The sequence below is a fragment of the Harpia harpyja genome, chromosome W (genome assembly GCF_026419915.1).
Source record: "Harpia harpyja isolate bHarHar1 chromosome W, bHarHar1 primary haplotype, whole genome shotgun sequence".
Classification (NCBI taxonomy): Eukaryota; Metazoa; Chordata; class Aves; order Accipitriformes; family Accipitridae; genus Harpia; species Harpia harpyja.
Genome location: NC_068968.1, coordinates 11303573 through 11324700, shown reverse-complemented (window position 1 = coordinate 11324700; position 21128 = coordinate 11303573). Strand labels below are relative to the sequence as shown.

The window sequence follows — 21128 nt, the reverse complement described above, 5'->3', positions numbered from 1 at the left end:
ATATAGAGAGCAAGTAAATCTTACATCCCTTCAGATGCTGGGCACCCCACATTGGTGCAGCATCGGATTTAGCCCAGAAGGATTTTCACACGGCATGCTTCATAGAACAGATCCTGTCCATGGAGAGAAGCTCTCCCTTTTTTGTCCTTTGAGCTAATTTCCTTACAAAAAAACCAACTCTATTCCTAAAAGATGTTCTCATGAGAAATTCTTGCTGCACTGTTAGATAAAGGTGAGGCCACACAGGCGATATAATCACTGGTACCAAGCGGGAACTTCCTGCAGGCTCCTCTGTTGCAATGAGCTGGCTGAGTTTATCCTGCGGCCAAGGGATCTGTGTAGCACAACACAGGCCTGAAGGCCGTGCAGCACAGCGTAGCACAGGCCTGGGCCTACTCAAGGTAACTGCATTGTGGATCACTAGCTTCTAAATGTGCAACGCTATCCCAGTCAGGATCGTTACAACCTCCCTTATCATTTGTTCGTCAGGTTTGTCTCTATTTTCTTGTTTATGGCTCCTTTGACCAAATACCCTTAAAGGAGCAGTCATTCTCCTTCCACATACCCTTACAGGATGGAGTCAACTTTCTTCATAGCAGCCCATATGGTGCTGTGCTTTGTATTTGTGGCTAAAACCAGTGCTGATGATAACACACCAATGTTTTGGCTACTGCTAAACAGTGTTTGCATAGCAGCAAGGCTTTCTTTCCCACTATGCCCTGCCCACCCCCACACAGTGAGTAGGCTGGGTGTTACGGATGCACGACTAACCAAATCCAATAGGTGTTAAAACTCAGGTTTATTCTTCAGCAAAAGTTAGTTAGAAGTCCAGTAACATTTTATAAAACCAAAGGCTCAATGATGTAAAGAGAATTAATACTACACGGCCGACTTAAGAATTCCCAAGATTTAAAGTGATGGCTCAAAACGCGCATATCACTCACCTAAAAGCTGAGGGCTCTCTCCCTCGAGGAGTTACCTCGGGCGGTGCCCCCGCCCGAGGGGGAGTCTCCGACTGCAGACCCGCTGCTCCGAGGAGGACTGCCAACGTGTCCTCCGGTGGGACCCCGTTTATACCCCTGTCGAATCTGACCTGTGGTCATTTAATTCTATTGGCCAGGAGGGTCACCTCGGTGTACCTGGCACATCTCGATTGGCCAGTTCAAATTTCAACCTGCAGCCTCCAGGGTTTCCTTCCCCTTCTCCCTTCCTGGAGAAGTTTTGTTTCCTGCTGGCGGGATGGGGGGGAATGTACTGCCACACTGGGGGTAGGCAAGAGGTTGGGAGGGGACATAACCAACACAGCTGACCCAAACTGAAGAAAGGGATATTCCATGCCATAGGATGTTGAGCTCAGCAATAAAAGCTCAGTGAATGAATTCCTCTTTTTGTTTTGCTTGCATGCACACCTGTTGCTTTTCCTATTAAACTGTAATTATCTTGATCCCTGAGTCATCTCGCCTTCTATTTTCTCCCTGTGTCATGAGAGAGGGGAGCAAGCAGGTAGCTGGGTGGGTGTTTAGCTGTTGGCCGGAGTCAACCCACCACAGTCCTTTTTTGTCACTCAGTGTGGGGCTTGAGATAATGACAGTTTTGATCTGAGCATGCTATAGCTGTTGTAGTTGTTAATTGGCAGGCTTCTGTGCTGATCATGGAGTATGCTTTCTTTACTGTATAGTAGACTCCAGGGCTTGTTAGTGGCTGCTTTTGGCTCTTGCTGTTTGCTGTGCTACTTATAACTTTATTTCACTGTACCTGGGAACTTTTAATAAAAGCAATGGCCATGCACTTGGCCCTGGGCTGGCATATGGCCCTGGCACTGATGCCATTCCTGTGCTGGGTAGGCTATCTTGCAGGGAGAATGAGGGATTACACCTCCCTCTTCTCCAGGATGCATGTGTACAACTTTGTTGCACAGGCTCCTGAGGTTCTTGCACATCCTTATGTAAGCTGTTTGATCCTATTATCTAACATTGCTGTGTAGTTGTTGGGTGCGTGGAACCTGGTTTCATCCTGGCATAAGAGTAAGCAACTTGTTAGTGATGTCACAGAGAAACATGCTGCAAGACGATCCCTGGATGGCAGGGTATGTCGAAGGATTTAGGCAGGTGCCTAGGGAGGTTATCACCTCTGATAGCCTGGGATTTTACTCCTGAACAGACATATAATCTCACTGAAATGGCACCCTACCTGATAGAAGGGTGCCTTGCCAACCTCAATGAGACCCAGCAGCTCCTAGCACTGTTTTGGGGCTTGGCCTGTGTCTATCAAGCCTCTGTCCAGCACCATCAGAGGAGCAGGGGAAAGAGGGCCTCTACATCTGAGGACACCGTGGTCGAGACAGGGACCCAAACCCCAACTACAGTAATCGCCTCATTAGTCAAAACCAAACACTGGATGTGGAGATCAATGGGTCCATACCATCAGTTAGTAAAGGAGGCAGAGGAGGAGGAAGGGGCTGATCAGGAAGCCAGTCCTTCAGCAAAGAAATGGGAGGAAGAAGTGAGAGAAATCAGACAAGAGGTGGAAACCATCCAACTTCTAACCCTGAGTGAGCTGCAAGATCTGTGGAAAGATTACAGCTGCCAGCCAGGCTAGTGGATTGCTGCCTGGTTTCTCTGATGCTGGGATACTGTGGCCAACAGTCAGGAATTAGAGGGTGTGGAAGTCTAGCAGCTGGGATCCCTTGCTAGGGACCAGGGAATTGACAAAGAAATCAGAAGAGAGGCAATAATCTGCAGCCTCTGGAGATGGCTCTTGTCAAGTGATGTCCAGTGCACACAGGCCATGTGGAGGAGTTTTGTCCAAAATGCACCAGCACCCTAGCAATGATGGACCAGCCAGACCTCGAGATAACAACTGTGGAGAATGTGTCACTGGCTTTGGCAATTCAAAGAGAATCTCTCTTCCTTCTCATCCTGTGGGCCTGCATCTCAGCTGTCAGGGGTGCCCCACAGAGTCAGCCTCCCCCTGCTGGAGGGAAAGGGAGCCCCAAGTGCATGCTGCGTGGCACCCTCTGGTTCTTCCTGTGTGACCAGGGGGAGAACATGAGGAAGTGGGATGGTGAGCCTGCCTCTAAGCTAGAAGCCCGCATACGTGAATGAGGGGGAAGACAGCTGCTAAGAAGGGGCCATCCAAGAAGGCTTTCACTCCAGTTGCTGTTGGTAGAAGGCAACCAGCAATCCCCCCATACGTAGAAGAAGGGCCAAGAATGCCTCTCCTTCTAATTTTGATGAAGGGACTTCTGGTCTGACACTGCAGGGGTCAGATGATAGTGAATACTGTGACCCAGAGTAGAGGGTCCCTGCCTCCAGCCAGGTGGAGGAAAGGGACAACCAGTTTTACTCAACTGTATGGATTCAATGGCCTGGCACATCAGACACACAGAAGTATGAGGCTTTGGTGGACACCAGTGTACAGTGCACCCTAATGCCATTAGGATACAAGGGGGTGGAACCCATTTGGATTGCTGGAGTGACAGAGAGATCCCAACAGTTTTCCAACAGGCTGAGGTGAGCCTAACAGGGGACAAGTGGATAAAGCACCCCATTGTGACCGGCCCAGAAGCCCTGTGTATCCTTGGCATAGAGAAGGTACTTCAAGGACCCAAAAGGGTAATGGTGGGCTTCTGGTGTAACCACCGTGGATACAGAGAAGATTAAACAGCTGTCTACCTTGCCTGGCCTCCCAGAGGATCCCTCTGTTGTGAGGTTGCTGCATGTCAAAGAACAGCAGGTAACAATTGAACAATTGAATTGATGCTGTAGGAAACCATCGGAAGTGGAAAGGTGCTGTGTGGAGTCCCACATGATAAGTTGCAGAAACTGTCAAAAGGGAAGGCAAGTTGATTCAGTCTGCAGAAGTAAAAGCCATCCAGCTGGCCGTAGAGATTGCTGAACAAGAAAAGTGGCCAGTACTCCATACTGACTCCTGGATGGTGCCAAATGCCCTGTGGGGGTGGCTACAGCAGTGGAAGAAGACCAACTGGCAGCGCAGAGATAAATCCATCTGAGCTGCTGCATTGTGGCAAGACATCGCTGCCCAGGTAGAAAACATTGCTGTAAAGGTACTGAGACAAGGGGAGTCAAAAGAATCTCAGTAGATATAATAAAGGGGGATGAAAGATAATGTTTAGCGCTTACATTGTTGAAATTAGCTGAGGCAGAGACAGTCCTTGATAAGAAGAGCTGGCCCCAAGAACCAGCCAATGAGGCAGAGACAGTTCCTGATAAGAAGCAGGAGCTGGCCCCGAGAGCCAGCCAAGACTGGTCTTGCGGCTTGGGTGAATACCAAGAAACCACTGAGCCTGCGCAAGAAAAGAGGTTACTAGCGGTGACGAAGAGGAGTCATCTATCTTCATCTCTGCGACCACCAGACGACCACCATAAAGAGGCACTGCGCAAGCGCAGTTGAGAGGAGACTATGGAAATGACCTCTCGGAGCTCATTTTAATATGAAGCGGGGATAGGTCATGCATATGTATAGGCGTATTGTGAATATGTAACACTTGATTGTATAAATTTGAAGCAAACTGCCGAGTCAGGCGCGCACGACTTTGGTGGGACTACCCCCTGTGCTGCCCAGCGCTGAATGAACATACCTACTTTGCAATCTCACTGATTGTGGAGTCTGTTTCCGCACGTCAGTACATCATGTAGAGGCTCACATGCCCAAGCACCACACTACAGAAGAACATCAAAACAACAAGCAGGTAGACCAGGCTGTCAGAACTGAAGTGGCTCAGGTGGACCTGGACTGGGAATGTAATGGTTAGTTCAGTGGGCCCATGAAACATTGGGACATCTAGGGGGAGATGCAACATATGTATGGGCTCGTGGTTGCAGGGTGGATGTGACCGTTGACACCATCACATAGGTCACCCATGAATGTGAAACATGAGCCATGCAAGTGTTCCTTAGAATAGAGGGCAGTGGCAGGGATATCAATATGGGAGATAGATTGTCGTGGTTTCAGCCCAGCCAGTAACAAAGGACCACGCAGCCACTCGCTCACTCCTCCCGCCCCCCTCCGGTGGGATAGGGAGGAGACGGAGGAGAGAAAAGAAAAAAAACCTGGAACCTCGAGGGTTGAGACAAGGGCAGTTTACTGGGACAACACAAAAAAAAAGTTACAACAACAACAACGGTACTAATGAAAGAATATACAAAAAAAAAGTGATGCACAGTGCAACTGCTCACCACCCGGAACCCGATGCTCCGCCACCGAAAGTCCCGAGCCCTCCCCCCGGCCCGCTCCCGATTTATATACTGAGCATGATGTCACATGGTATGGAATAGCTCCTTGCCTAGTTCAGGTCGGCTGCCCAGGCTATGCCCCCCCCCCACCTCCCAGGTTCCTGTAAAAATTAACTCTATCCCAGCTGAACCCAGGACATTATCCACCCCTTATTCTATACCATCTACATCATGCCCAGATCTTACATTTTCCAATCAACTACTACCACTTTCCTTGTCTTATATATATATATATGTATATGGACACCCCCCCACACACACACACACAAATAGTATTCCCTTAGTCGATGGGCTATCCCTCCAATGTGTCCATCAATTTTATTTAGTCCATGACTTTGGGGCTCCATCTGTTGTAACAGTTCTTCAGGATAAGAGAGATGGTGTGAGGTGTTAGGTTGTTGTATGCTGCCTCTGGAACTTGTGGCCGGTACATTTGGTGCAACCCACACCCTTGGCCTGCAGGTCAAAGAGGCTGATCTTGAGGAAATTGCTGGGCGCCAGTTCAAGTTCTATCACTGTTGTACTTGGCTTGGTTTCAAAGTCCATCCTTCAGTCATTTGGGTAATTCTTACAGTAATACCCTTGATATGGCATATAGACACTATAGATACAATGACATACATTGGCAGGTTATTTAGCAGTTAAATATCATACAGCCTAATTCACTGGCTATTCTCTCCCAAAATCAAATCTCCCTGAGGTACACATCGAACTTCCCCATCCTTCTGCATCACCCACCAAGTGTACCCAGGTCCCTGAGCAAAAACAACCCCTTGGATGGGTTTGTCTCTGCTTGAGGGGGGACTAACCCAGACTGCCTTTCCTAACATACTTCTCATGCGCACTACAGGGACTTTATCCCCTTCTACAGTATGTGGAAGTCTTGGTTGGGCGGGGCCAGCCCGACTGGCAGATCCTCTAGTATTAACTAACCAGGTGGCTTTTGTTAAATGTGTATCCCAATGTTTGAAAGTTCCACCCCCCATTGCTCTCAATGTAGTTTTCAGCAGTCCATTGTATCGTTCAATTTTTCCAGAGGCTGGTGCGTGATAAGGGATGTGATACACCCACTCAATGCCATGCTCTTTGGCCCAGGCGTCTATGAGGTTGTTTCGGAAGTGAGTCCCGTTGTCCGACTCGATTCTTTCTGGGGTGCCGTGTCGCCATAAAACTTTCTCTTCAAGGCCCAGGATAGTGTTCTGGGCAGTGGCGTGGGACACAGGATATGTTTCCAGCCATCCAGTGGTTGCTTCCACCGTTGTAAGCACATGGCACTTGCCTTGGCGGGTTCGTGGGAGTGTGATATAGTCAATCTGCCAGGCCTCCCACTGTTTATATTTCAGCCATCGCCCTCCACACGACAGGGGTTTTAACCGCTTGGCTTGCTTAATTGCAGCACATGTTTCACATTCATGGATAACCTGCACGATAGTGTCCATGGTCAAGTCCACCCCTCGATCACGAGCCCATCTATATGTTGCATCTCTTCCCTGATGGCCCGAGGTATCATGGGCCCACTGAGCCATAATTAGCTCACCCCTACGTTGCCAGTCCAGGTCCACCTGAGACACTTCAATCTTGGCGGCCTGATCTGCCTGCTGGTTGTTTTGATGTTCTTCAGTGGCCCGACTCTTGGGTACATGAGCATCTATGTGACGTACTTTTACCACTAGCTTCTCTATCCGAACAGCAATATCTTGCCACAGTGCAGCCGCCCAGATGGGTTTACCTCTGCGCTGCCAGTTGCTCTGCTTCCATTGCTGTAGCCACCCCCATAGGGCATTTGCCACCATCCATGAGTCAGTATAGAGATAGAGCACTGGCCACTTCTCCCTTTCGGCAATGTCTAACGCTAGCTGGATGGCTTTCACTTCTGCAAACTGACTCAATTCACCTTCTCCTTCAGCAGTTTCTGCGACTAGTCGTGTAGGACTCCATACAGCAGCCTTCCACCTCCGATGTTTTCCCACAATGCGACAGGACCCATCAGTGAACAGGGCATATTGCCTCTCATTTTCTGGCAGTTTATTATACAGCGGGGCCTCTTCAGCCCATGCCACCTCCTCCTCTGGCGACATTCCAAAATCTTTGCCTTCTGGCCAGTCCGTGATCACTTCCAAAATTCCTGGGCGACTGGGGTTTCCTATGCGAGCTCGTTGTGTGATCAGTGTGGCCCACTTACTCCACGTGGCATCAGTTGCATGATGTGTAGAGGAGACTTTCCCTTTGAACATCCAGCCCAGCACTGGCAGTCGGGGTGCTAAGAGGAGCTGTGTTTCAGTACCAACCACTTCTGAGGCGGCTCGAACTCCTTCATATGCTGCCAATATCTCTTTTTCAGTTGGAGTATAGCGAGCCTCGGATCCTCTGTATCCCCGACTCCAAAACCCCAGGGGTTGGCCTCGGGTCTCCCCAGGTGCTTTCTGCCAGAGGCTCCAGGTAGGGCCATTCTCCCCAGCTGCAGTATAGAGCACATTTTTAACATCTTGTCCTGCCCAGACTGGCCCAAGAGCTACTGCATGAACAATCTCCCGCTTAATTTGTTCAAAGGCTTGTCGTTGCTCAGGCCCCCATTTAAAATCATTCTTCTTCCGGGTAACTTGGTAGAGAGGACTTACAATTTGACTGTAATTTGGAATATGCATTCTCCAAAAACCCACGTCACCTAAGAAAGCCTGTGTTTCCTTTTTATTAGTCGGTGGGGACATAGCTGCTATTTTGTTGATCACATCCATAGGGATGTGACGACGCCCGTCTTGCCATTTTACTCCTAAGAACTGGATCTCCTGTGCAGGTCCCTTGACCTTACTTTCTTTTATGGCAAAACCAGCCTTCAAAAGGATTTGGATTATTTTCTTCCCTTTCTCAAAAACTTCTTCTGCCGTGTTGCCCCATACAATGATGTCATCAATGTATTGCAGGTGTTCTGGAGCTTCACCTTTTTCCAGTGCAGCCTGGATCAGTCCATGGCAAATAGTGGGGCTGTGTTTCCACCCCTGGGGCAGTCGATTCCAGGTGTACTGGACGCCCCTCCAAGTGAAAGCAAACTGTGGCCTGCACTCCGCTGCCAAAGGAATGGAGAAAAATGCATTAGCAATGTCAATTGTGGCATACCACTTAGCTGCCTTTGATTCCAGTTCATATTGAAGCTCTAACATATCTGGCACAGCAGCGCTCAGCGGTGGCGTGACTTCATTCAGCCCGCGATAATCTACTGTTAGTCTCCATTCCCCATTAGATTTCCGCACGGGCCATATGGGACTATTAAAGGGTGAGTGAGTCTTGCTGATCACTCCTTGGCTCTCCAATTGGCAAATCAGCTTATGGATGGGGATCAGGGAGTCTCGGTTGGTGCGATATTGCCGCCGGTGCACTGTCGTGGTAGCAATTGGCACCTGTTGTTCTTCAACCTTCATCAACCCCACAACCGAAGGGTCTTGAGAGAGACCAGGCAGGGTAGACAGCTGTTCAATCTCCTCCATCTGCAATGCAGCTATACCAAAGGCCCAACGGTACCCTTTTGGGTCCTTGAAATACCCCCTCCTGAGATAATCTATACCAAGGATGCACGGGGCCTCTGGGCCAGTTGCAATGGGGTGTTTATGCCACTCATTCCCAGTTAGACTCATTTCAGCTTCCAACACGGTTAGCTCTTGGGATCCCCCTGTCACACCAGAGATACAGATGGGTTCTGCCCCTTTATAACTTGATGGCATTAGGGTGCATTGTGCACCAGTGTCTACTAGACCCTTATATTCCTGTGGGTCTGATGTGCCAGGCCATCGAATCCACACTGTCCAGTAGACTCGGTTGTCCCTCTCCTCCACCTGGCTGGAGGCAGGGCCCCTCTAATCCTGGTTAGAATATCTGTTACTCACTTTTCGCACACATGAATCAGAAGTCCCTTCAAGAGGATCAGAAATGGCATCAGCCCATCTACTGCATCTGGGGGACTGCTCACGGGAAAGTGGAGCAGCAGTTTTCCAAGAAGAATCCTCTTTTCTGGTTGCTTTTTCTCACAACTCCTGTACCCGTGCATCCAGGACTGAGGTAGGTTTTCCATCCCACTTCCTCATGTCCTCTCCATGGTCACGCAGGTAAAACCACAGGTTAGCCCGTCGTGTGTACTTTCTCTCTCCTCTCTCTTGGGCAGAGTGCTTACTCCCAATAGCTGCGATGCGGGCCTGTACAGGTGGGGAGGAGGACATATCCACTTTGAATTGCTGGAACTCCCAGGACAATTCCTCTACAGCCGAGACACAGGCCCGTAGGGAGGAAGAGAGACTTCCTTCGTATTGCCGGAGTTGGACAGCCAATTCATCCACCGTTTGTCCATTGCCTTCTTTCCAGGACATTACTGCCAATGAGTTGGCATAGGTTGGTGGTGCACTTCGTAGAAACTTCCGCCACATGGGTTGTGTGCATTGGACTTCATCTGGATCTGTGGGTGACTGCGCATTTTCTGGATCATTATAAATCACCTCCAGCACGGCTAATTCCCTCAGGTACTGGATACCTCTCTCCATGGTGGTCCACTTGCCTTGGTGACATGTAACTTCATCCTTGAAGGGGTATCTTTCCTTTACACCTAACAGAAGTCGCCTCCAGAGGCTGAGGACTTGTGTTTTTCTCCCAATCGCCTTGTCGATGCCCCCTTCCCTAGACAGGGATCCCAACTGCTTGGCTTCCTTACCCTCTAATTCCATACTACTAGCCCCATTATCCCAGCATCGGAGCAGCCAGATAACAATGTGCTCACCTGGGTGGTGGCTAAAATCTTTTCGCATGTCACGCAACTCACTCAGGGATAGAGATCAGGTAATTATTTCAGGTTCTGCCTCTTCCTCCTGTTCTCGCGATGACCCTGGTTCATCTTCATCTCTCACTAAGCGAACTGATTTCTTTGTGTGTTTCTTTTTCTGTACAGGGGCGACTGATACTGGCACAGGTTGGTTCTCTGGTTTAGCTGCAGTATCCGTCACCGGGGTTGGGGTAGCCACACTGCCTGTTGCCGGGATAGGGGTAGCCACACTGCCTGTTGCCGGGGTTGAGGTAGCCACGGTGCCTGTTGTCGGGGTTGGGGTAGCCACGGTGCCTGTTGCCCTGTTTTCCATCTTTTCCCCCTGAGGGTGCTGCCTAATATCAAGCAGTGTTTGGTAGATACTGGCCAGGGCCCAGCACAGTGCAGTGACTTGTACGTCTTTGGAATAGCCACAGCATTTTTCTTTCAAATATTCTACCACTTCATGAGGGTTCTGTAGTTGTTCGGGAGTGAACTTCCAAGCCACTGGAGGTGAGAAGTTCTCTAGATACCTGCCCATATCCTCCCACATGCCGTGCCACCCATGAATATCCAGCTTTGGGGCAGATCTCTGGGTGGTACTCTTAAAGAGCCTTTTTGTAGCCCTAAACAAGACCTGAAACATATTCAGGAGGCATAGCACTAACAGCACACTGGCTTGCACATCCCAAGGATATTCAAAATTCTCAAAAGCTGTTGTAATTAGTCAGAAGGAGAGAAGGGAGGCGAACGGACGGGGGGAAGCATCCCCCCCTAACTTCCCCATGGACTGAGTGTAATTACCAATAAAATCCGATAGAAGGTGCCCAAAGTATGGAAATGATATCACTGCCTCATACAGATACCGGCTTAATCTCATGACCAGTGATGTAATCATTTCACAAGTCGACATTGCCCAGTACAGCAAAATGATAATCCCAACCACTCTCCCAGAGGTGAGAAACGTGACTACAGGCAATACATACAGCACATAAGAACTTACAAAACGCCACCATGTAAACAAATGAATCAACATTGTGACTAACATCTATTTATCTAATATAAGAAATGCGTATGACAAATTTGTTTCAACACGCTCTGGCCAGATCTGTCGTTATCTCAACCCTTCCTGCCCCACGTTGGGCGCCAAAAAGGACTGTCGTGGTTTCAGCCCAGCCGGTAACAAAGGACCACGCAGCCGCTCGCTCACTCCTCCCGCCCCCCTCCGGTGGGATAGGGAGGAGACGGAGGAGAGAAAAGAAAAAAAAAACTGGAACCTCGAGGGTTGAGACAAGGGCAGTTTACTGGGACAACACAAAAAAAAAGTTACAACAACAACAACGGTACTAATGAAAGAATATACAAAAAGAGTGATGCACAGTGCAACTGCTCACCACCCGGAACCCGACGCTCCACCACCGAAAGTCGAGAGCCCTCCCCCCGGCCTGCTCCCGATTTATATACTGAGCATGATGTCACATGGTATGGAATAGCTCCTTGGCTAGTTCAGGTCGGCTGCCCCGGCTATGCCCCCCCACCTCCCAGGTTCCTGTAAAAATTAACTCTATCCCAGCTGAACCCAGGACATAGATATACTATACTGGACCACTGCCATGAACCTGCCAAGCCAAGTGCTACATGCTTACCATGGTGGAAGTGATTGCTGGGCAGCTGGAAACATACCCTGTAAACCATACCACTGCCCAGAACACCATCCTGAATCTTGAAAAGCTAGTTCTTTGATGACACAGTACCTCAGAAAGAATTGAGTCAGACAATGGGTCTCATTTCTGAAATAACCTCATAGACTCCTGGGTCAAGAAACATGACATTGATTGGGTGTATTACATTCCCTGTTACCTGAAAATGTCCGTGTACTGGGTCTGGCTGGGATGGAGTTAATTTTCTTCATAGCAGTCCATATGGTGCTTTGTTTTGGATTTGTGGCTAAAACAGTGTTGATAACACACTAATGTTTTAGCTGTTGCTGAAGAGTGCTTGCACAGTGTCAAGGCCGCCTCTGTTTCTTGCTCTGAGGGATGGGCAAGAAGTTGGGAGGGGACACAGCTGGGGCAGCTGACTCAAACTGACCAAAGGGATATTCCATGCCATATGACGACTTGCTCAGCAATAAAACGTGGGTAGTCTTTCCAAAGTAGCTGGGCATCAGTCTGCTGGCAGGAGGTAATGAGGCCTTTGCATCAATTGCTTTTTTTTTCTTTTTTTATTAAACTGTCTTTATCTTGACCCACACATTTTTCTTGCTTTGCTTGCACACACACCTTTTGCTTTCTCTATTAAACTGCCATTATCTCAATCCATGTGTCTTCTCACCTTCTTTGTATTTTCTCCCTGTCTCATGGGAGAGGGGAGCGAGCAAAGTGTGTGGGTGTTTGGCTATTAGCCAAGTAAACCCACCACAATTTCCTACTGAATATCATTGTAGGTCCCTTCCAACTGAACTATTCTATTCTATTCTATTCTATTCTACTTCAAAGCCCTGCCTCTGGCTCTTAGTGATCTTATTTGCTTCAGGTTATCTCACTTGGGGTTGAAAAGTCTACTGGAGAGCAGTACAGCCCAAATGTCTGCATGCTGTGCTTCATAGCACTGCAGTTCCTAAACAGTAGGTCCAGTATATGATTTAAGTGGTTTTTAAAAGCCAGCTTGCCAATGAAATCATTGCAGCTGTCTATAACAACTTAATTATAAATTGCTCAGTACCTAGGTTACACCTATATCTGATAAAAATAATTTAATATGTCCCCCCTTTTATAAGACTCCCACAGGCTTGATTCAGCAGCTGTTCTTTCCCAGAAGTACCAACCAGCTTTTTCATACCAGTCTTTTTGAGAGCATGTGAGCTAGCTCAGTAGTGGTCACCCCTTCTGGTGGCTAGGGCAAGTTAAAAAATAATATAATGTACATTTATCAATTCTAAATCCTATATAAAGGCCCTAGATAATTAAACTGTGACTTGCACAAATCATGCTTGTGAGTCTTTGGAAGGCCACTGTTTTGAAGGTGTGGGTTTCTTATGTACTTATTAAAAAGTCACAAGTCTTGCTTCATCTTACAAATGAGATTGCCTTTATGTACAGTAAAGGGATGAATAAATATTCGCAATGGGAAATCAGATGTAGATATGCCTCAGGTGAAAACTAATTTCAAGTACATCTACTTCTGTGGCAATCACATCCCCCTCCCTGACTATTTTAAGCTCCTCAATCAATACATATGAAATCCTTCAGTGATGACCCTCCGTGTTCTGAATCTTTGAAAGTTTTCTACAAGTAGACATGCATGTTCACTGACAAACAAGATAAGAGTTTCTTCTCTGTCAGCAGAGATTCAACTAACCCTTGTAAGTTTGTGGATTATTATTTAGCTTCCTCTACTTGCTTTATTTTTTTTATTGTTGATCTATTTAGATAACCTCATAATCTTGATGTGACTGTTTCACTGAAAGAAGAAAAAGAAAAAAAAAAAGGAGCCTTGCAAATGGAAACACTTTCTACTTCTGGGTTTAGATTCCATGGTAAAATGTCTAATTTCACAATTACGAAACATGAGACAAATAATGGACTTACTTATGTTCAAAAATGTATTAGGATATTGCTCCTATGTGGCCCAATGGGAGCAGAAATGTAGAGTGAAATTGCTGGTTCTGAAGATCTAGTGCCCACCCCTGCACATTTTGGAGGATTTTGCTTTGGATAAGCTCTACTCTGGTTCAAACAGATCAAACACTCATCAGCCATTAGAGTGTATTATATGCTCTTCTGGAGCACTTCTTCCAATTTAGTTTCATCTGAAAAGAGCCATTTTATGCAGTCCAAGATGTGAACCAAAGCATGGTGAGTGGGGACAATAAGGAGATTCACCTCACTTCAGAAGTGAAAATCTCTTTCAATATTGGGAAAAGATCACATGCCTGGTAGTGCTGACAATTTTCATACAAGTCCTTAAAATCAACATGCAGTGTTATAGCTCTCTGGGTAAAAATACCAGCAATAATGAAAATCAACCCCACAGCCTAAAAGCAGATCATTTATGACTGGTTAGTCAAATTACAAGAAGTAAAAAAAGAAGAAAATGCTCAACATAGCACAAAAGCAGATGACCCAGATCTAGCTCTGCTGTTGCAGAGAGTACACTGTGTAATCTTGGGCAAATCACTATCCCCTCACTGCACTTGGTTTCTATTCTAATTTTTATGTTTGTGGTAAACTCTCATTTTATCTTTGGACAAGGCTAATGACCTAATAGCCAGGCCCAAAGAGTCCTTCATCTCAGTCAAGATTTCTAGGTGTCATTATTGTAAATCACATAAAAATAATCTCTTTGTGCCATAAAACTTTGCTCAGAGGATATTTTTACTGGCAATTTAAACTACCAAGTTAACTGGCAAGATATTGGCCTCTGGTGGGTTACTTGTGTATTGGGTTTGTGTGGCAAGGTTTTGGTAGCTGGGGGGGCTACAGGGGTGGCTTCAGTGAGAAGCTGCTAGATGCTTCCCCTATGTCTGACAGAGCCAATGCCAGCCGGCTCCAAGACGGACCCGCTGCTGGCCAAGGCTGAGCCAATCAGTGACAGCAGTAGCACCTCTGTGATAACGTATTTAAGAAGGGAAAAAAAAGTTGCTGCGGGACAGAAGCTGCAGCTGGAGAGAGGAGTGAGAACACGTAAGAGAAACAACACTGCAGACACCAAGGTCAGTGAAGAAGGAGGGGGAGGAGGTGCTCCAGGTGCCAGAGCAGAGATTCCCCTGCAGCCCGTGGTGAAGACCATGGTGAGGCAGGCTGTCCCCCTGCAGCCCATGGAGGTCCATGGTGGAGCAGATATCCACCTGCAGCCCCTGGAGGACCCCACACCAGAGCAGGTGGATGCCCAAAGGAGGCTGTGACCCCGTGGGAACCCCGCGCTGGAGCAGGATCCTGGCAGGACCTGTGGCCCCATGGAGAGAGGTGCCCACGTTGGAGCAGGTTTTCTGGCAGGACTTGTGACCCCGTGGGGGACCCACGCTGGAGCAGTCTGTGCCTGAAGGACTGCACCCCGTGGAAGGGACCCATGTTGGAGCAGTTTGTGAAGAACTGCAGCCCATTGGAAGGACCCACGTTGGAGAAGTTCGTGGAGGACTGTCTCCCGTGGGAGGGACCCCATGCTGGAGCAGGGGAAGAGTGTGAGGAGTCCTGCCCCTGAGGAGGAAGGAGCGGCAGAGACAACGTGTGATGAACTGACCATAACCCCCATTCCCCATCCCCCTGCGCTGCTGGGGGGGTAGGTAGAGAATTTGGGAGTGAAGCTGTGCCCGGGAAGAAGGGAGGGGTGGGGGGAAGGTGTTTTGAAATTTGGTTTTATTTCTCATTACCCTACTCTGGTTGATTGGCAATAAATTAATTTTCCCCAAGTTGAGCCTGTTTTGCCCATGACGGTAATTGGTTGAGTGATCTCTCCCTGTCCTTATCTCGACCCACGAGCTTTTCGTTATATTTTTCTCTCCCCTGTCCAGTTGAGGAGTGGGAGTGATAGACCAGCTTTGGTGGGCACCTGGCACCCAGCCAGGGTCAACCTACCGCACTAGAAGATAATGATAATCTCCTAAGATCAGTAAGTCATTGTCAGTGCACTCCAGAAATGTGGATTGCTTGTGACCTGCTGTGTTGCCCTTCCAGCTGATATCAAAGGCTTGCAAACATGAGGCTTCTTCCCTTTGTCTGAAGAAGGCCTCATCTACTACTACTTCCTGATCAGGCAGTCTGTAGCTGATACCCACCCCAATGTCACACATGTTGGTCTGCCCACTAATCCTGATCCAAAAGCTCTTATCATCTATCCCTAGGCAGAGCTCCAGGCAACCCTGCTCCTCCCTCACAACTCTCACTCCTTGCCTTCCCAGCCTGTCCTTCCTGAAGAGCCAGTATCCAGCCATTGCAGCACTCCAGTCCTGTGAGGTATCCCACCATCTCTCTCTGATCCCAATGAGATTATATACCTGCAAGTGCATATAGGCCTCTAATTCTTCCTGCTTGTTTCCTATTCTGAAGTGTCTGCACACAGTGAGGCCCACACTCATGCTGATTTTCCAGAAAGGGTGTGAGCTTCCCCCATCATGCTGTCCTCTCAGCATGTCCTTATTTGTGTGTGTACACCTAAGGTCAGCCTCCTTCTGCCCTGTTTTGTTGGTGTCAAGGTGTCTTTTGTCCACATCACTCTATACCTTTTGCTTGCCAACCCAGGCCACTGCCTCCTCACTTGATTGCAGGTCATAGAATCATAGAATGGTTTGGGTGGAAAGGGACCTTAAAGATCATCCAGTTCCAACCCCCCTGCCATGGGCAGGGACACCTTCCACTAGACCAGGTTGCTCAAAGCCCCATCCAACCTAGCCTTGAACACTTCCAGGGAGGGGGCATCCACGACCTCTCTGAGCAACTTGTTCCAGTGCCTCACCACCCTCATCGTAAAAAATGTCTTCCTTATATCCAATCTAAACCTACCCTCTTTCAGTTTAAAGCCATTACCCCTTGTCCTATCACTACATGCCCTTGTAAAAAGTCCCTCTCCAGCTTTCTTGTAGGCCCCCTTTAGGTACTGGAAGGCTGCTATAAGGTCTGCCTGGAGCCTTCTCTTCTCCAGGCTGAACAACCCCAACTCTCAACTCTCTCATTAGTGCTTAAATCATCTGCAAGTCCTGTACTTACTTGACAGTACTGAGAGTCTCTCAGAAACCAGAGGCTCTTTAAGTGTAGCTTGGATACCAAGGCATCCACACTGAAGATCAAAATGGGGAAAACACTGAGTGACTTAACAGGTAAATGGTGATGCCAACACAAGAGCAGATGAGCTAATGGTAACCAGTCAGAGAATACGTTTATCTGTCCTTAAAACACTCATAGCAGAAATGCATTTTTTTTAATGCGCTTTTGCAGACAGACCACAACATACTCTTTTTAGGTAGTACTGGGGATGGCAGATTAGAAATATTTAACAGGATTAAGATTGAAGTCTTAGACTTCCATGTCCAAAGAAGAGCAACGAAGCTGGTGAAGGGTCTAGAGAACAAGTCTTATGAGGAGCAGCTGAGGGAACTGGGGTTGTTTAGTCTGGAGAAAAGGAGGCTGAGGGGAGACCTTATCGCTCTCTACAACTACCTGAAAGGAGATTGTAGCGAGGTAGGTGTCGGTCTCTTTTCCCAAGTAGCAAGTGATAGGACGAGAGGAAACCGTCTCAAGTTGCGCCAGGGGAGGTTTAGATTGGGTATTAGGAAAAATTTCTTCACTGAAAGGGTTATCAAGCACTGGAACAGGCGACCCAGGGAAGTGGTTGAGTCACCATCCCTGGAGGTATTTAAAAGATGTGTAAAGGTGGTGCTTAGGGACATGGTTTAGTGGTGGACTTGGCCATGTTAGGTTAGCGGTTGGATTCGATGATCTTAAAGGTCTTTTCCAACCTAAATGATTCTATGATTCTATGCATGGTAGATGAAACAACTGAATCTTTATCAGCAGCATGAGTTCTCTTGGAGCTGCCAGAATTCTTACTTCCTAAAACCTCTTGTAGAGAACAACACTAAGATCTGAAACAAGAGGCTTCTTGTCAAATGGATACTTCAGAACTGGACACACTCCTCAATGACTTACCATTATAAAAGAATAAAATAAAGATCAAATCTGTGTGCATGGAAAATTAATTATAAATGGCTTATTTGCAGAGGATATGGTACATATCTTACTATTTAGGAGAATCCCATAACAGTCAATCTCATAAGCCATGGAGAACACCTCTACCATCAAACTTCATTCCCCTCTGCATTCAGTTAAGTCTTAAACAGCTATAACATGATTAAACACAACCTAAATATACTAATTAGCAAAGATTCTAACCAAAGCCACCAAGTATGCTCTGTCTTTCTTGTCTTTGAGAGACCCAAGATGCCTTTGACAAAAGCAGATGCAGATTAACCATGTGACATAGACATGATCAGCCACAATGCCATGCTAACATAGCTATGCTGATGGTGAAGCACTTAGTGGGACTGCTCTATTGATGTGCTATCATAGTGGATCCAAGATTCCAGCTCACTACCCAAACTGTTAAGAACTAGGCAGTGGTTGTGGATGCTCCAGTTTCTAGATCTTCACCATTGGAAGAGGAAGATGCATAGCGCACACATGCACAACCTTACTAGCTAAACTAACACAACACTAGCTAAACACTGCTTCAGCAATTAAGCTCAAAAGCAGAGTTCATAACCCTCCCAACCCTAGGAAGATGAAGAGCTAAGAAATGAAGAAGCATTAATTATCTGAGTTGCAGCCTACATTAAATTAGCTTAAAGGTACTTGGCTAAATATTAACTTAGAATGTGCAGCAACTGTGCCTACAATAAAATCATAATAGACAGGTACTCTGAAGAGGTTTTGGTTCAATTTTAATGCTTCCATGTAAACCTGGTTAATTGGAAAAAAATGCTCAACACACTGCAAGATGAGAAAAATTGCAGCAACATATTAGCTCCAACCACATGATGCCAGGGTAGACATTTATCTTCCCTAATTATGTTGTGTATTAAAATTTAGTACTTAAGAGTTTAATATTTTTATGGTTAAGTGAGAAAGGTACATTGTAGAAAAACAAACACCAGCAGAAAACAAGAGCCCACATATCCTTTTAAATTTAACTTGTCAGACAGAAGTTATCTATGTACAATCAGTGTGCATTATAATAATTCTATTATTAGAAAGCCATTCAAATCTAAAATATTAACTGGCTGCATAGCACATTTGACATTATTGCCCATTTTAAGAGGGAAAACAAATATATTTCCAATAAATTTGGGCTGATTTGGATTCAGAAGTGTTCAGATATTGAACACTCCTTCTTTAAAACCAATGGACTGGAAAAAACTTTCCAGATCACAGTTTAACTGAATATTTCCCACCATTTCATTACAACAAATCACAATATTGACGGTTTAACAGAAAACCAAAACATGTATATGAAGCATGCAATAAAAAGGGGGCACTAAATGGAATAAAAATGTTCCCTTTCCCCATTTTTGCATTCTGAACAGTGATTTCATAAAGATATTTTATTAAAGTGTTAGTATACTGACTTTGTTTCACACTTGTGACAAGAAGGCTTGAGTTGGTGGGGAAAGGAACAAGCAAAAAAAAAAAAAAACACCACCAAAAAAACCCCAAAAAACCCCACCCCTAAAAAAACCCCACAAGCTCATTTAATTAGTTTGCAATAATTTTCAGCCATTTATTTTATTTTGTAAAAAGGCATTATTACAACTGATCACAAACAGGAGAAATCCTGGCTATTTTACAGTTATAGGTACAGAACTTAAATATTCAAGCTTGTGATGAAAAGCGGCAAGGTGGTTGCAGTGTACAATGTAAACAAATAGCTTTGGAAAGTGAACAAAAGTCCTTGAGAATTCTTTAAGAAAACAAAACAAACTCCTCATTCCTTCCTGAAACATGATCACAGGTCAGTGTTTAAAAATTCATTTGCAAACATAATTTAAACTGTATTCAGCCTAAAAACAGTTTTATGAGATCCAGTCTGAATGGGGCAGTGTTGAGGTCCCTGTAAAAGTAAACATTTTCCATTTCTTAAAGGGGGGGGGGGGAAGCACTGCAACATTTGCAGCACATTGCAGCATAAACTTTAAATACAAAAATATTTTTCTATTGTTGGGATAACAGACCTTGCACCCTGGAAAGAAGTAACAATACTGCTACTGACAGAATATCCAGTCCATATCTTTCAAGTCACATAAGGCAATTACCGTGTTAGCTTACTGTATATGGCTAAAAGAAGGTCCAGAAAATGTCAGTCTTCGTTATGTTTTCCGGCTACTCCATGTATGTTCAGGTGTACTTTTGTGATCTGATGAGTGTTCAAATGGAGATCTGTGTCCTAAAGGAGATCTTGAACCATAAGGAGACCTCTGATCTAATGGTGATCTTGGGCCACTACCAGAAGCTCTGTGGTCCATTTGCCAGTCTGAGTGGTACCTATGATCTCTGGAAGATTTATGATGGCTGTACTCTGAAGTGGAACGGTGATCTGAATGTATCCTGTGGTCTGAATGGGAACGGTGATCTGAATGAGGCTGACTGTCTTTTAAACTTCCTTCCAGGTTTGACCTGTGATCTCTGCTCCTGTGGTCATCCAACTTTCTATGTTTACTATCACTATAGTATCTGAAAAGATTTACTTATATTAGTATTACCAAACACATAGTAAGAACTACAATTATGTCAATTCAACAGAACTGCATTAGAGAAATTTCTTTGCAATTCTGCATTACTCAGAAAAGATACTTTGGTGCTTACTACAAGCATACTGCAAAACCAGGAAGGGAATTCTTAACAGAATTTACAATTGCTGAAGCAATTTACCTGCTGTCTTGTTTATAGTGATCCCAGTCTCTGTGGTCTTTTCCATTGCTGAAGACTGAATAGGACCTTTTCCTAGAGTCACTTTTCTTATATGCATCTCCCTGATGCCTGTCCTTACGATGATCATGGTATTGTGACAAATATCTATCAGAAGAATAACTGTCCCTGCTACTGTCATCATGGTTTGTATTCTCTTTCAGTCTTTCAACATCTGTTTAATAAAGCAGAGGTTATAAGGAAGTCTCATACACTATAAATTTTTTTCTTCACCAATTCAAACAGCACTTCTACCTGTCAGATTTAAAGCAATGTGAAAGTGGCATTATTATTTGAGAGAAACAAGATCTAAATAATTGAAAGACAAACGCACTAATGTGAGTGAACTGAGAGAAACCTCAGAAGTAAATAGAAGGCAAGCAAGCTAGAAATGTAGATATGTAGGGCTGAGAAACTAAAATTTTCCACCTTACAGACTGAATGGAGAGGATCAGTGTGGTCCAAATGAGCAGTGAGTAGAGACCAGGTGCCTTTAGTAGAGCAATTTTAAACAGAATGGTAGGAAGTTCCTCTCTAAGGAGAGATAGCCCTAGCATGAACATCAGTTTTAGACATACACCTCATTAATGAAAGGTTTTTAGTGGTATTCCTAAAATACATTATACTAATTTTAAACCC

At 46.0% G+C, this 21128-nt stretch overlaps 1 protein-coding gene across 5 annotated transcripts in view; it reads right to left on the bottom strand.

Moving 5' to 3' along the window:
* Positions 1-19249: 19249 nt before the first annotated feature.
* LOC128136092 (chromodomain-helicase-DNA-binding protein 1) overlaps positions 19250-21128 on the bottom strand; it is an 84398-nt gene continuing 82519 nt past the window's right edge. For all 5 annotated transcript variants that reach the window (XM_052775194.1, XM_052775196.1, XM_052775197.1 and 2 more), the window contains 2 exons: positions 20454-20664; positions 19250-20255 (listed from right to left, as the gene is read on the bottom strand). In XM_052775194.1, the coding sequence (XP_052631154.1) occupies positions 19892-20255; positions 20454-20664 (575 nt within the window). In that variant the 3' untranslated portion in view covers positions 19250-19891. The remainder of the gene's footprint in view (positions 20256-20453; positions 20665-21128) is intronic.